Source organism: Suricata suricatta, chromosome 11, assembly GCF_006229205.1.
Source record: "Suricata suricatta isolate VVHF042 chromosome 11, meerkat_22Aug2017_6uvM2_HiC, whole genome shotgun sequence".
NCBI classification, from domain to species: domain Eukaryota; kingdom Metazoa; phylum Chordata; class Mammalia; order Carnivora; family Herpestidae; genus Suricata; species Suricata suricatta.
This window is the reverse complement of record NC_043710.1, coordinates 699,426-713,646: the sequence shown is the minus strand read 5'-3', so window position 1 is coordinate 713,646 and position 14,221 is coordinate 699,426. Positions and strand designations below refer to the sequence as shown.

At 65.7% G+C, this 14,221-nt stretch overlaps 1 protein-coding gene across 1 annotated transcript in view; it reads left to right on the top strand.

The window, feature by feature from the left end:
• Positions 1–974: 974 nt before the first annotated feature.
• MUC6 (mucin 6, oligomeric mucus/gel-forming) overlaps positions 975–14,221 on the top strand; it is a 15,722-nt gene continuing 2,475 nt past the window's right edge. Inside the window, exons 1-29 of the mRNA XM_029957179.1 lie at positions 975–1,245; positions 4,031–4,093; positions 4,507–4,747; positions 4,818–4,944; positions 5,075–5,165; positions 5,241–5,350; positions 5,516–5,723; positions 5,874–5,996; positions 6,399–6,519; positions 6,650–6,788; positions 6,907–7,011; positions 7,172–7,244; positions 7,329–7,466; positions 7,695–7,856; positions 7,943–8,037; positions 8,121–8,253; positions 8,373–8,622; positions 8,703–8,755; positions 8,853–8,962; positions 9,370–9,521; positions 9,680–9,821; positions 9,904–10,014; positions 10,387–10,572; positions 10,651–10,890; positions 11,179–11,335; positions 11,484–11,624; positions 11,794–11,856; positions 12,185–12,236; positions 13,004–13,228. Of these exons, the coding sequence (XP_029813039.1) occupies positions 975–1,245; positions 4,031–4,093; positions 4,507–4,747; positions 4,818–4,944; positions 5,075–5,165; positions 5,241–5,350; positions 5,516–5,723; positions 5,874–5,996; positions 6,399–6,519; positions 6,650–6,788; positions 6,907–7,011; positions 7,172–7,244; positions 7,329–7,466; positions 7,695–7,856; positions 7,943–8,037; positions 8,121–8,253; positions 8,373–8,622; positions 8,703–8,755; positions 8,853–8,962; positions 9,370–9,521; positions 9,680–9,821; positions 9,904–10,014; positions 10,387–10,572; positions 10,651–10,890; positions 11,179–11,335; positions 11,484–11,624; positions 11,794–11,856; positions 12,185–12,236; positions 13,004–13,228 (4,082 nt within the window). The remainder of the gene's footprint in view (positions 1,246–4,030; positions 4,094–4,506; positions 4,748–4,817; positions 4,945–5,074; positions 5,166–5,240; positions 5,351–5,515; positions 5,724–5,873; positions 5,997–6,398; positions 6,520–6,649; positions 6,789–6,906; positions 7,012–7,171; positions 7,245–7,328; positions 7,467–7,694; positions 7,857–7,942; positions 8,038–8,120; positions 8,254–8,372; positions 8,623–8,702; positions 8,756–8,852; positions 8,963–9,369; positions 9,522–9,679; positions 9,822–9,903; positions 10,015–10,386; positions 10,573–10,650; positions 10,891–11,178; positions 11,336–11,483; positions 11,625–11,793; positions 11,857–12,184; positions 12,237–13,003; positions 13,229–14,221) is intronic.

Genomic DNA, 14,221 nt, shown 5'->3' with positions numbered 1-14,221 from the left:
GCCGAAGGGCCCCACGGAGGATCTGAAACACACACACCTCCTGACACAACCTGACCGTGACCCTCGCCTTGACCATGAGCTTGACCTCTGCCCTGATCATGATCCTCATCCTGGGCCTAACCCTGATCCCTCTCTTGGTGCTGGCCTGTGTCCTGCCCACTCCCTGTCCCCTGAGCCGTTGCCATCCCTCAGCCACCCCCTTCTCCCAGGAGGTGGTGGGCACAGCCCCTGCCCCTCTGTCTGGGAGGTTGGCACCTAGAGGCTGGCACACAGCCTCCACGGAGATGCCTCCCCAGGTGGGCAGCCCCCTGTGGCCACTCTGGCCCTGCTTTTGTGCCTACAAACAGCTCAGAGCCATGGGGGATTAGAAGAGAGTAACGGGGGCCCTTCTGGGTAGAGTAGGACCACTCTGGTGCTGTCCCTTCCCAGGGAGCTGGTGGGGAAGGATTCCCAGGGAGGAGGTGCCCAGTGGGGGTCCCTGCACTTTGGGGGTGGTATCAGCCCCAGTGAGGTGTCCCAAGGCCTGCTGCTGTCAGTGATGGCCCCATCCTTGGGATCCCACCCCAAAATGTGGTCCTTCCACCGGGTGGTCTTTCCTCCCAGGCAGGGGTGGGGCTGGGCGTGCTGGCACCGCTGGGAGTGCTAGGGTCTGGATCAGGGTGGAGTCCACCCCAGGGACGGTCCGAGCACTTTGGGCCCCCTTACCAGGGACGAGGGGGTGCCCAGGGTCTCCCCACATGCCTGGGATGAGCGCCCTCTCAGCCCCCAAGGTGTGGCTTATGTGCCCCTGCCACCTCAGCCTGGAGCGCACACGGGACGTGCCTCCATGCTCTGGGGGGCCCGTGCTGGCCCCCGCCCGGAGCGCACACGGGACGTGTCTGCAAGCCCTGGAGGGCCCGTGCTGGCCCCCGCCCGGAGCGCACACGGGACGTGTCTGCAAGCCCTGGGGGGCCCCCGCCTGGAGGCTGACGACAATGGGACTACCGCCCACCAAAGAGCTTTCTGTAGGCCAAGTTCTGATAACAACACCCAAGATCCTGTCCAGCCACCCCTGTGCCCAGTGGGTGAGGCAGAGGCGGGGCCTGTACTGCCATATAAGGTGTCCAGGAGCGGCCACTCAGGCGCACAGGTGCGGCGAGCCTGCCCAGGGAGGGGCCGGCTCCAGCGGGGACCTCTCTTCACGCGTCATGCTGGGGCCTGGGCTGCTGCTGCTCCTGTCCTGCGGGCCGGCCCTGCTGGGCGCTGGTGAGTGAGGGCCCCCAGGCCACACCGCAGGGCGGATGGATGCCCGCTGCGCCGGCGTCAGGCTGGCCACAAGGACATTGATGGAGGGGAGGCCGCTCCCTGCTCCCACAATGGCCGAGGCCCCGGCCTCCCCCAGAGAGCAGGTTGCCCCTCACCCCTGCCCTGGGCATAGGGGCCAAGGAAGCACACGCCGTCTCTTCAGCAACAGTGTGCACAGTGGGATGTGGGTGTGCTGGACAGGACGGTGCCACCTGGGGCTCCGCTGTCCACACTGGGCCCCAGGGCCTGTGAGGGTGGTAGGGTGTAGGGAGCAGGGTAGGGGCCTCGTGGGAGCTGGAGTCAGAGGACCCAGGTGGAGACTCCAGCTCCATGGACCCTATGAACAGACGAGCCACAAAGTGGGCTCCGGACCCGAGTCCCCATCTATAAAGTGAAGGAGACATCTCCCTCTTCATGTGGCTGCCTTGAGGATTAAAGGAGGGGTCAGAGGGGACATGTGTCAGGGCCCAGGACCACCAGCACTGCTGCAGAGGCTCAGAAAGGGCCGCCACGCCCCAATCCCACCCAATCTTTCCGGTCAGGCCACGGAGCTGGGGGCCTTTCCTCCTCCTTCAGCCCCAACCCCCCGGTCGCTTCCGCTAACCACCCCAGACACTCCGATGCCACAGGCTGAGGGCAGCTCTCACTCCTGTCCCCGAGCCTGGGAAGGCGCCAACCCCAAGGGGTCCCACAGCGGCCTGGAGACCGCAGACACCCAGTCCTCTGCGTCTTCTCTCCTGCCCCAGAGCCCAGCATGACTGGTGTCTTCTCTCTCCTTAGCCCTTGGTCTGCTGCCCCCTCCTTGGTGGGCCCTCGGCCGGCAGCCAGGGTGTAGGTACTGGGGGTGGGCTGTGAATCCCTGAGCCCAGTGGCCCCCCCAGGCCTGCCTCGCCCCTCCCTCCCATGAAGCCTGTCCCTCACCCGCATGGCCCTGAGCACTCAGGACTCCTGCCCGGGCAAGGCCACTTGCCTGGGCCCGTCCCCTCTGAGACCTGGACCCAGAACCTGGGCAAGAAGGGAGGCAGCTGGGAGCCGGCCGGGGTGGGGTGCAGGGGTGCAGCCTGCAGGTGTGGCGAGTGGCTGCTGCTCTGGTGAGCCGTGAGGGTGCAGCTGTGAGTGTGGCAGGCCACGTCCGTCCACGTTTCTGCAGACGCTCTTTGAGCACCAACTCCATGAAGGTGCTGAGGGAGGAGGCGGGCTCTGCCCTCCTGGACCAGACGCAAGAAGCGCAGGTCAGACGCAGGAGCCCTGGGGTGCCGGGACTTGGGGTGGGGGCAGGAAGAGGGCTCCTGAGCTAGGCCGGGGTGGAGACAGAACAGTCAGGGGCGGGCAGGGCCCCAAGCTTGTAGAAGGAACAGTGGTGCTCTGCCGGCCCTGTGGCCTGCCCAGGAGCGGGGCAAGGCTGGGGGTGGCAGACCCGCCCGTCCGGCAGGCCCTGCGGGCCCGGGGCAGGGGGCAGTGCCTGTCCAAGCGGAAAGTTCAGATGGCCCCTTGGCCTGCCTCCTGAGTGCTTCATAGGAGCCTCCGCCACCAGTGGTGAAGGGTCCCACAGAGACAGAGCCAGAGGACCGGAGACCAGACGGGCCTCAGGGAGGCTGGCACCGGGTGACAAGAAGGAGCTGGTGGAGTAGCCACTGCAAGTGGGGACCAGCAAGTGACCCACTGTGGGGGGTGGGGGCAGAGAATACAACGGATGTTTCCTGGGGGCAGTCGTGAACTGAGGAAGGGCAGAGATGGGGACCTGCATGGGGGACACCACGGAGGGAGGAGGCCCAGGACCAAGTGTCACTGGCCCACCGGAACTGGAGCAACACAGCCTGGATGTCACCTGCCCCATCTGGGGACCCTGCAGCCACCAGGCAGCTGTCCCCACCCCCTGGCATTGCCCAGAGGCTCAGGAACATGGCAGCGCCAGGGGCAGATGGGCACGGGGGAGTGGGCAGGCTCAGGCACCCCGACAGCTACGTGGGCTGCAGAAGCAGGTAGGAGCCACGACCCGAGGGCTCAAGTGGGTGTGAGGGGCAGAGGCACTGGGAGGATGGCAGGGGCAGGGGGAGGAGAGCTGAGGCGGCCACGGCCCACAGGTGAGGCCTCCCCCCCCACTCCAGCTGTCCCTGGAGCCGCCAGTGGGGTGAGCGATTCCTGCCCCTGCGGTCACGTGACTAATTTCACTTGGGCATCCCTCTGGTCACGGTCACCATGACCCCAAGACTAAGGTTAACAGGGAGGAAGAAGTAGGAACACAGCCACTTTTGGAGGCTGGCAGAGCGAGTAGCCCCTGGGGACATGGTGGGTGGGGTGCAGCCAGAAGGGCAGCCCAGACAGCTGCCCACTGACTCCAGGCCGGCTCGCCTCCGAGGCCCAGCCCTGAGCTGCCAGGGGGCCGCCCCCGCCCCAGGCCTCCTCCCGGCCTCCCGCCTGCAGTGGGCATGCGAGCCAGGCTGCCTGCCCGTCCCGCGTGGGGGGCTCTGTTCCACCCGGGGGCGCCTGCAGCAGGAGTGCTGGGAGCCCAGCAGGCAGAGCGCACGCCTCGCGTTCCTCCCAGCACGCCCGACTGCCACCTCCCACCCTCGGGCCCCGCCCGTGCAGGGACCCCGTGCACGAGTGAGACGCGTGACCGGGCCGGGCTGGTCAGAGGGCGTGAGGCGCAGAGCCAGGGCCAGCAGGCTCGGAGCTCCCGCCACAAGGCTCCTGGCGACAAGCCGCACGCCCGGGGTGGTGCTGACCGCAGCCTCTGTCCACACAGGCCTAGATGACACCTCCTTTGTGCACCCAAGCCTCCAGAGGCTGCAGGACTCCCCAAAGACAGGTGAGGGCCACAGGCAGCCTCCCACCTGGTCCTACAGAGCTGCCCGGAGCACCTAGGCCACAGCCCTACCACAGGGTAGCCGTGGTCTGGGGTTTCCGTGAGAAGAACCCAGCTATGGAAAGCCTTAGCCCGCCCCTCACCTGGAGGGGAGCAAGCCCATGCTGCAGGGGGGAGGGGGCGGGGGGCTGCGTGGGAGCTGGGCTGCAGCTCTGTGCCCTACAGACCCCAGGGCTGAGGAGGCCTCCGTCCCCGCAAGGCTTGGGAGGCAGACCCAGCCCAGAGCTGGCTTGGCACTGGGAGCCGGGCAGGGGCTCTTTCCCACCCACACCAGGCCAGCCTGGGACTTAGCCGAGGGCCCAGCTCGCGGGGTCAAGGCTCCCCATACCTGCCCCATCAGCCCGCTACCCCCACAGCTCCAGACAAGGGCTGGTGCTCCACATGGGGGGCCGGACACTTCTCCACCTTCGACGGCCATGTGTATGACTTCCCGGGGACCTGCAACTACATCTTCTCTGCCACCGGCAAGGACGTCTCGCCTGCCTTCAGCGTCCAGCTGCGGCGGGAGCCCGGAGGGAACATCTCCCGGGTCATCGTGGAGCTGGGGGCCTCGGTGGTCACCGCGCAGAAGGGAGTAATCTCCATCACGGACGTGGGGTAGGCCGCGTGGCTGGGGTGGGAGGCCGGGCGGGCGAGGGGGCTGGCCCTGACCACTCTCGCCCCACAGGGTCGTCAGCCTGCCCTACACCAGTAACGGGCTCCAGATCACACCCTTCGGCCAGAGCGTGCAGCTGGTGGCCAGGCAGCTGGAGCTGGAGCTGGTGGTCATGTGGGGCCCGGGCACCCACCTCATGGTGAGGAGGCCGGCAGGGGTGGAGGGCCGGGGGACGGCCGTCCCAGGGTGGCGCACTGTCTGGGGGCCTGTGCCCACCTGCTCGGCGAGGGTCCCGGGGCCCCCTGACAGCAGTGCCCGCCCGCCCGCAGGTGCTCGTAGAGAAGCGGCACAGGGGCAGGCTGTGCGGTCTCTGTGGAGACTTCAATGGTGAGCGGACGAACGAGTTTCTGACTGAAGAAGGTAGGTGGGGGTCTGGGCCCAGCCCCCCTGAGGCCTGGCCCCACGGTGCTGACCCTGCTCCACCCCTACCCCTAGGCAAACTCCTGGAACCCCACATGTACGCCGCCCTCCAGACGCTGGATGACCCCAACGAGATCTGCACCTACGCACCCGGCCCCAGCCCCTGGGCCCCACGGGCAGAGCATGTACGTGAGGTGGTGGGGACCCCAAGGGCCGCGGCAGCCCTCAGCCACGGTGGGGGCTGGCCCATGGAGTCTGAGGGGATCTCGGAGGCCAACAACACCCCGAGCCTTCTAAGGCTGGTGTGGGATTGGCCTTGACCCCATGACCCTGAATGGCCCTCTGCCTAGGCCCAGACTTGCAGCCAGCTGCTGACCCTGGTGGCCCCCGAGTGCACCGTGCCCAAAGAGACATTCGTGCTGAGCTGCCAGGTGGACATGGCCGCGTGTGTCCCGCCAGGCCGGCAGGACTGTGGCTGTGCGACGCTGTCTGAGTACTCGCGCCAGTGCAGCATGGCTGGCCAGGCCGTCAGCAACTGGCGGCGCCCCGGCCTCTGCTGTGAGTCCTGGGGAAGGGCCCCAAGTCCCCACCGTGGCCGGGAGACGGAAAGAGACTGGCTGGAGGGGGGCCAGGCTCAGTGCGGGCCTGGGAGGCGGAGTGGGTGCCGGGCGCCCCTGCCCCTCTCACGGAGGTTACCCGTGCCTGCAGCCGTGGGCCAGTGCCCGGCCAACCAGGTGTACCAGGAGTGCGGCCAGGCCTGCGTCAGGACCTGCTCCAACCCGCAGCACACCTGCTCCAGCTTCTGCACCTTCGGCTGCTTTTGTCCGGAAGGTGAGAGTGCCCACCCGCGCCGGGACCCTGGAAACTTGTCCCGCCCCACTCCCAACACATAAGAGCCAGGCCCAACGTGTCCCGGACTGACTTGCCCCCGAGAAGGGGAGGCCTTGCTCCACCGCCCTCCCTCCCTGCCCCAACCCAACAAGCCCTGGCGGGGGAGGGGAGGGTCACTGGGGGCCCAAGAGGTTGCTAGAAGACACAGGATTTGATCCCACCAGGAGCAGCACCTGGCTCTGGGCACATGGGGGTGTGTGTGGGGGGGGGGGGCTGTGTCTGCGGCTGCAAGTGCAAGTAGGGGATGAGGCCAGGGAACAGGGGGACAGGAGCCAAGAAGCGCTGCCCAGCAGGGGGCAGGAGGGCACCGAGCCACAGGCCTAGAAAACCTCTCTCCCACAGATACGGTTCTTGATGACATCTCCAAAAACCACACCTGTGTGCCGGTCACCCAGTGCCCCTGTGTGCTCAATGGGGTGGTCTACGCCCCCGGGGAGGTCCTGACATCTGCCTGCCGGACCTGGTAAGTGCCAGGCAGTGTGCCAGGGCGCATGGGCAAGACGGAGATGGGGGGGTACAGGGATTATGGAGCAATCTCAGCCAGCCTGGAGCATCTGAGGGTGCCAACTGGGTCACCCCCTCCTGGTCTGCAGCCAGTGTAGCATGGGCCAGTGGAAGTGCACAGAGCAGCCCTGCCCCCGACACTGCTCCCTGGAAGGCGGCTCCTTTGTCACCACGTTCGATGCCAGGCCCTATCGCTTCCACGGCACCTGCACTTACGTTCTCCTCCAGGTAGGACACGCCACGACCAGGTCGGGGCGGGGGTGGGGAGCACAAGGGGTCGCCACAGTGGAGGGGGATCACGCCGAGCACCCCCAGGCCATCTGTGCTGACCCACAGCCCCTCCTAGAGCCCGCAGCTCCCGGACGGGGGCTCCCTCATGGCCTTGTATGACAAGTCTGGACACTCTCACTCGGAGACCGCCCTAGCTGCTGTCATCTACAAGTCCAGCCAGGTAAGCCCACGCTGCCATGCAGCCACTGCGCTCTCCCCAGGTTCCCAAGCATTCGCATCCCTGCGCTGTCGCAGCTCCTGCTTCATTCAGCCTGGCCTGCAGGAGGGGAGGCCTCCCCCTACTCCCGGCAGCCCCATGACTCAGGCCACCCTCCCTCCAGGACAAAATCGTGATTTCCCAGGACGAGGTCCTCACCAACAACGGAAACACCAAGTGGCTACCATACAAGACTCGTATGTCCTCAGCCCCTGCCCCGGGCCCCACTGGGTGAGAGTCCCAGAGTGGGCTGCTTCCTGAGCCCCCTGTCCCCCCTCCAGGCAACATCACAGTCTTCAGGCAGACATCCACCCACCTCCAGATGGCCACCACCTTCGGGCTGGAGCTCGTGATCCAGCAAGAGCCCGTGTTCCAAGTGTACGTCACCGTTGGGCCCCAGTTCAGAGGCCAGACCAGAGGTGAGCCCCGCCCTGGCCTGCCCAGCTTGGCCAGAGCAGAGCAAAGGCCCAATAGACCCTTGCACGCCCAGCACTCCCAGGTGGCCCTCCTCTCCAGGCTGCACCCCCCGCCCCATGGCAGCCAGTGACAGCCTCATGCCCAGGGCATGGTGATGGGAGGAAACGGGCTTTGGAGCTGGGGACAGCGCAGGAGCGCAGGGTGGCCCCCTCACAGCCTGGCTGGTGCAGGGCTCTGTGGCACCTTCAATGGAGACACGACAGACGACTTCATGGCCAGCACGGGCATTGTTGAGGGCACTGCCTCACTCTTTGTGGATTCCTGGCGGACAGGGAACTGCCCAGCCTCGCTTGAGCGTGAGACTGACCCGTGCTCCATGAGCCAGCTCAACAGTAAGTGCCAGGCCCCAGGAGGCCCAGGGTGGGTGCGAGGCCCAGGCCGGGTAAGTGCGAGACCCATGCCACCTCTGTCCCCCCAGAGGTGTGTGCAGAGACCCGCTGCTCAGTGCTGGTGAGAGAGGGCACAGTGTTCGAGAAGTGCCACGCCACGGTGAACCCCAGGCCCTTCTACAAGGTGGGCAAGGCCTGCAGGCCAGCGGGGGACCTGGAGGGGCGGCGGGACTGAACCCCCGACTAGCATGCCCTGTCCACCCGCAGAGGTGCGTGTACCAGGCCTGCAACTATGAGGAGACCCTTCTCCACGTCTGTGCCGCCCTGAGCGACTATGCCCGCACGTGTGCCACACGGGGCGTCCTGCTGCGGGGCTGGAGGGACAGCGTGGACAACTGCAGTGCGTGCCGGCGGGCGCAGCCGGGGGTGGGAAGGGCCCGGGGTCATGCGGGGGGTCAACGCGGTCCCGCCCAATGCCACCCAGCCTTCCCTGAGGGCCTGACCCCAGTACCCCCACAGCCACCACCTGCACCGGCAACCAGACCTTTGGCTATGACAGCCAGGCCTGCGACCGCACGTGCCTCTCACTATCCGACCGCGACGCCGAGTGCCACCCGAGTGCCGTGCCTGTGGATGGCTGCAACTGCCCCGAGGGCACCTACCTCAACCACAAGGCCCAGTGCGTGCGCAAGGCCCAGTGCCCCTGCCTCCTGGCCGGCTCCAGGTTCATCCAGGCCGACCAGTCCACCATGGTCGATGGCGTCATCTGGTGAGCAAGAGGGTCCCCCAGGGGGGCTGGCCCTCTCCCGCGCCAAGGGCCTGCATGCTCACACAGCCCCCCTCTTGCAGCTACTGCATCAACGGGAGGCTGAGCTGCCCGGGGCGGCCACAGGTGCTCCTGGGTATGTAGCTTCACAGAGGCCGGTGGGGCTGGACTGCCACATGCAGTGGCCCCTCTGAGCCTGCCTCACCCCAGCTCTCCCCCCAACTTTTCTGCAGCCACCTGCTCAGCCCCCAAGACCTTCCGGTCCTGCAACCAGTCTTCAGAGAGCACGTTTGGGGCGGCTTGTGCCCCCACGTGTCAGATGCTGGCCAGCGGCATCCCCTGTGTAAGGCTTGGGGCAGAGAGGCAAGAGCGGTCCCCTGAGGCCAGACCCCACTGGCCAGTCTGTGGTGGACACCGCCCAGGGCCTCTCCCTGGACCATGAGAGGATTTTTACAAAATCCCCAGGGAAGGCAGGGCCACGCTGTCCCTCTGTCCCGGTCAGGCTGTGCTAAGGGTGGCTGGTGCCCAAAGGGGGCTGAGAGGGTAGCCAGGCCGCCCACCACCTGGGGAGGGGGTGGGACAGCTCAACAGTGACACGGAAGCACCAGCCTTGCTGAGAGAAAGGCCTGGAGCAGGCGTGGCCGCAGGGGACAGACTGGGAGGAAGCGTGGGGGTCTCAGAAGGGCCCAGGGCCTCTGGCGGCAGCAGGCCAGGCCGTCCTCCCAGGGGCCGCTGACTCTCCCCCTACAGGTGCCCACCAAGTGCCAGCCTGGCTGTGTCTGTGCCGAAGGGCTCTACGAGAATGCCAGGGGGCAGTGTGTACCCCCTGAGGAATGTCCGTGTGAGTTTGCGGGTGTCTCCTACCCCCAGGGTGCCGAACTCCATACTGACTGTAAGACGTGGTAAGTCACAGCCTTACCCTGGAGCCCCCGGTGGCCTGGAGGTGTCCCTTGGGTCATCCCTAGAACTCCCACCAACCCCTCCAAGGTCAGGGGCCAGCGGGAATGCACCAACGGCTGGGGTGCCCCCGGGACGCCACAGCACCAGCTTCTCTCCCCAGCACCTGCTCGAGGGGGAGGTGGGCATGCCGGCAGAGCGCCCGGTGCTCGTCCACCTGCACCCTGTACGGGGAGGGCCACGTGGTCACCTTTGACGGGCAGCGCTTCATGTTCGATGGCACCTGCGAGTACATCCTGACCACAGTAAGGCCCCGCCCTGGGCCTCGGGCAGTGGGGGCCACAGGGGCCCCCGGGCAGGCTCCTCATCAGCACCCCCTCCTCACAGGACGGCTGCGGGGCCAACAACTCCCGGCCCTCCTTCAAAGTCCTGACAGAGAACGTCGTGTGTGGGAAGTCAGGCACCACCTGCTCCCGGGCCATCAAGATCTTCCTGGGGGTGAGCGGGCCGGGCGGGGCCTCCTCACACTTCAGCCACCAGAGCCCCAGGTCTCGGCCACCGGGTGCCCCCAGACCCGTGCTGTCTTGCATGGCAGACAGCAGTATCTCCTGGAACGAGACAGTTATGCTAAGGGATGGGGGGGGGGTGCTTAAGCCTGATCCTCAGCCCCTGGTACAGTTTCTACCACATTCCGGAATGTTCTGCCCAGGTCCAGAGGGCAGGCCCCCAGCACAGAATTGGCCTCTGGCAGGCACTGACCTGATGCTTGTCCAGCCTCAGGGAGCCCGGGCAGGGGATGCAGAGCCCAGCGACATTTAGTGACCACTGAGCACTGGGGACAGGCAGACTCATGACAGTCCCACCCCACAGGGCTTGAGCATAGTGCTGGCGGACAGGAACTACACTGTCAGTGGGGAGGACCCCCATGTTCACTTCCGGGTAAAAACGGGCTCCCTGAACCTGGTGCTGGATGTCACGGTCGGCAGTAGGTACAACCTGACCTTCGTCTGGAACAAGCACATGAGCGTCTACATCAAGATCACACGTGCTGCCCAGGTACAGGCGCTGCCTCGAGGCCCAGGCCGGCCTGCAGGGCTGGGGGTAGTGCCCACCCTGATGCCAGGTCCCCCACAGGATGCGCTATGCGGCTTGTGTGGCAACTACAATGGGAACATGAAAGACGACTTTGAGACACGCAGCAAGTACGTGGCATCCAACGAGCTGGAATTTGTCAACTCGTGGAAAGAAAGCCCCCTGTGCGGAGACGCCAGCCTCACGCTGGACCCCTGCAGCCTCAATGCCTTCCGCCATTCGTGGGCAGAGCGCGCCTGCAACATCATCAACAGCCAGACCTTCGCCGCCTGCCACAGCCAGGTGGTCCGCCCTCCGCCCCGGCGTGGTCCTCAGTCCCTGGTCCGGGGCTCCCCCTCACACTGAACACGCTCCCCGCCCCTGGCCCAGGACCCCGCCTCGAGCACGCTCCTCAGTCCCTGGCTTCTGAGGGGGCCCCCCAAGTGTGCTCCTTGGACCCTGGCCCTGGGCCCCCCCCCTCAAGTGTGCTCCTAGTCCCTGGCCCAGGGCCCACCCCCCCGAGCACGCTCTCTGGACCCCCCTGGCCCAGGTGGGCGCACTGGGCAGGCTCTGAGGACCCCCTTCCCGCAGGTGTACCGCCTGCCCTACTATGAGGCCTGCGTGCGAGACACGTGTGGCTGCGACACCAGCGGGGACTGTGAGTGCCTGTGTGACGCGGTGGCCGCCTACGCCAAGGCCTGCCTGGACAAGGGCGTGTGCGTGGACTGGAGGACCCCCGACTTCTGCCGTGAGTGCCCTGCCCCTGTCCGCAAGGCTGCCTGGATGCAGCGCTCTCCCTGGGCGGCCCGAGTGCGGGCATACCCCCCCCACCCCGGCCCCCCGTTCGGGCCCCCTGAACAAGGCACCAAATGCCTGACAGATGCCCCTTCCCCCAGCCGTCTACTGTGACTTCTACAACAGCCACAAGCCAGAGGGCAGCGTGTACCAGCACAGCCCGGAGACCAGCTGCACGTGGCACTACCAGCCGTGCCTCTGCCCCCAGCACCCGCAGAGCCTCCCGGGCACCAACATTGAAGGTACAGACCGAGAAAGAGGTCTGAGCATAGGACGGACCAAGAGGAGGATGGAGTGTCGAGGGGAGGGAACAGAGAGGACCCCTGAATCCAGGCTTCCGGGGAGAGGCCAGGACTGGCTGTGGACAAGAGGGGCGGGACCCTCCAGATGACCTCCACAACCCCTCCCCAGGCTGCTACAACTGCTCCCGGCATGAGTACTTCGACCACAGCACAGGGACCTGCACTCCCTGCGGTAAGCCCCGCCCACCCCCCACCGGCCCCCCCCCACCCTCCTTCCAGCCTCGCCGCTGGGGCTCCCAAACAGGAAAGGCCTCCCTTCCTCTCCCCAGACCCAACCGTGCCCGCCTGCTTGGGGGGTGTGAGCGTGGAGCGGGAGCCCACTGGGAACTGAGCACCAGGCCGCCCAGACAGCTGCCTTACGACGGGATGGGGTGGGGGAGAAAGGTGCGGGTGGAGGCAGGCGAGGGGCAGGCACCCGGGCACCTCTGCCGCTTCCCCGGCGTGGGCCTGCAGCCGCACGAGGCAGGGACAGGCACACCTCACGGCTCCTCTTCTTGCAGAGCCGCCGCCTGCCACGCCAAGGCCCACCACAGGTGATTGCACTCGCTCTAGGTGCCAAGGTGAAGGGGGCTCTCCCCAGCTCCACCCCAGCTCAGCAGGGGTGTGTCTGTCGGGTCGGGTGCCCAGGGCGGAGGCAGACAGCTCACCAGGACTGTCCTTGGGGCTGCTCTGGGGGGTGACCAGCGGAGACTGGCCAGGAGATCACAGGGGAAGGCACATGTAAGCAGGCACGCTGGCCGGCCCACCACAGCCTGGGCAGCCACTGAGAACAGCAAGGCTGACGGGGCACTCAGGGTGCAGGCTAGGGGAGAGGCCCCATGCCTCAGCACTGGGAGAACATTCAACGGAGCCCATTTTTAGCACAGAATCCCTCTACTTGGGGGCAGCCATTGGTTTCCACAAGAGACTTATTTTAGGATAACCTTGTCATAGAAAATGACCATTCCCTCTGCAACCGTAGCCTACTGACAGAAAACACATATGACATGCCACAGACAGGATCCCCTGGAGCGGGCCCGAGCCCTGCATGCAGCCCAGCCCACCCCACACAGCAGAAACCTGTCCTGGTGGCTGAGAAGCCATGTGACCTATTAGCAAGGGTGGGTGGATGGACAGGCAGTGGCCCAGCAAGCACATAGTCAACGAAAATGTCACTGAAGCCACGCAATCCAGGGCCAGGTGTGGTAGGACACGGTGGGAGCGAGGGTTGGGGGATAGGACAGAGCCCTCCCGAGGACTGCGGCAGGGCAGGAACCTGAGAATCAGTGGAGAAAGTGCACACAGGGCTGGAGGGGTGTTCTGGGCTCTGCCCCCTACAGAATCTCCTCGAACCACCACGGCCATCACCACACGGCCCACCTCAGCACCAGCCCCGACGGTCACTACCAAGTCAACAGCCACAAGACCCACGGTGACACGGGCGACCACGAAGCCCACAGGATTCACGTTCAGCTCAGCCACGCGGTCCACAGCTCGCGCCACAGAGCACACCACAGCAGTAGTGCTGACCCAAGAAACATCAGAGATCTCTACAAGGCCCCCAAGTAAGCACGCCCCGACACGTCAGGCACCAAAAACACCAGGGGGCACAGATGCCCAGACAGGACCCAAGCTGCACGGGGTGGTCTGGGACAGAAGAGGCCGGGTGGGGCCACGAGGAGACGGTTACAAACAGCCACCCAGGCCCAAGCACACGACCCTAACTACGGCCACTCAGTTTCTCCATGGCCAATGTGACAGCCTCCAGGGCCCCATGCCCTCACACCAGGGGAGACACACAGCAAAGGGGCCAGTGCACGTAGAGTACACGTCGGTGCAGCCCAATATCTGAGGATTGGGTGACAAACGTCCGAGACACTATGAAAGCGACACAGAAACAGAACATTCCACAGACATCAGCGGCAGGCTCAGGGCGGCACGCACACCCCAACGACCACAGCCACCTAAGACCGGGGCAAGAGGGGAGTGCCACATAAGGCAAGCGTACGACGCAACCACGCTCCAGAAATGAAGATTCAAAGGAGTACCAAAAACTAAGGGGAGACATGAGGAGGGGAAAATAGAGACACTCAGGGGATGCCTGGGACGTCCCCACCAGGTACTCAGAGAGGCCACAGGCGGGCAGGAAGAAAACGAGGCAGAACTGGGGGACGGGCCAGGTCGGCACACAGGTAAGACAATGAGCAGGAGCGCCTGACTGACACACACTGTTTCCCACAGTGTCATCGACACATGACAAGACCCCGGACACACCAGCCAGCAGGGAGACAAGGCACACGGAGGCCCCATCAACCCCTGAAACTACCAAACACCACAGCACTAAGCACACAATTCCTTTCAAAACACATACCACACTACACCCCGAAAAAACCACACAAAAATCACTTACATCCAGCAGGTCGCACACCCCGCACACGTCTCACTCAGGCCCGCCGTCTGTGGTTTCCACCAGCACCCATTCCACAGGCCCCCCAACGGGGACGACCTTCAGCACCAGCTCTACGGTGCCAACCCGGACCAGCCCGCAGACCACAAGG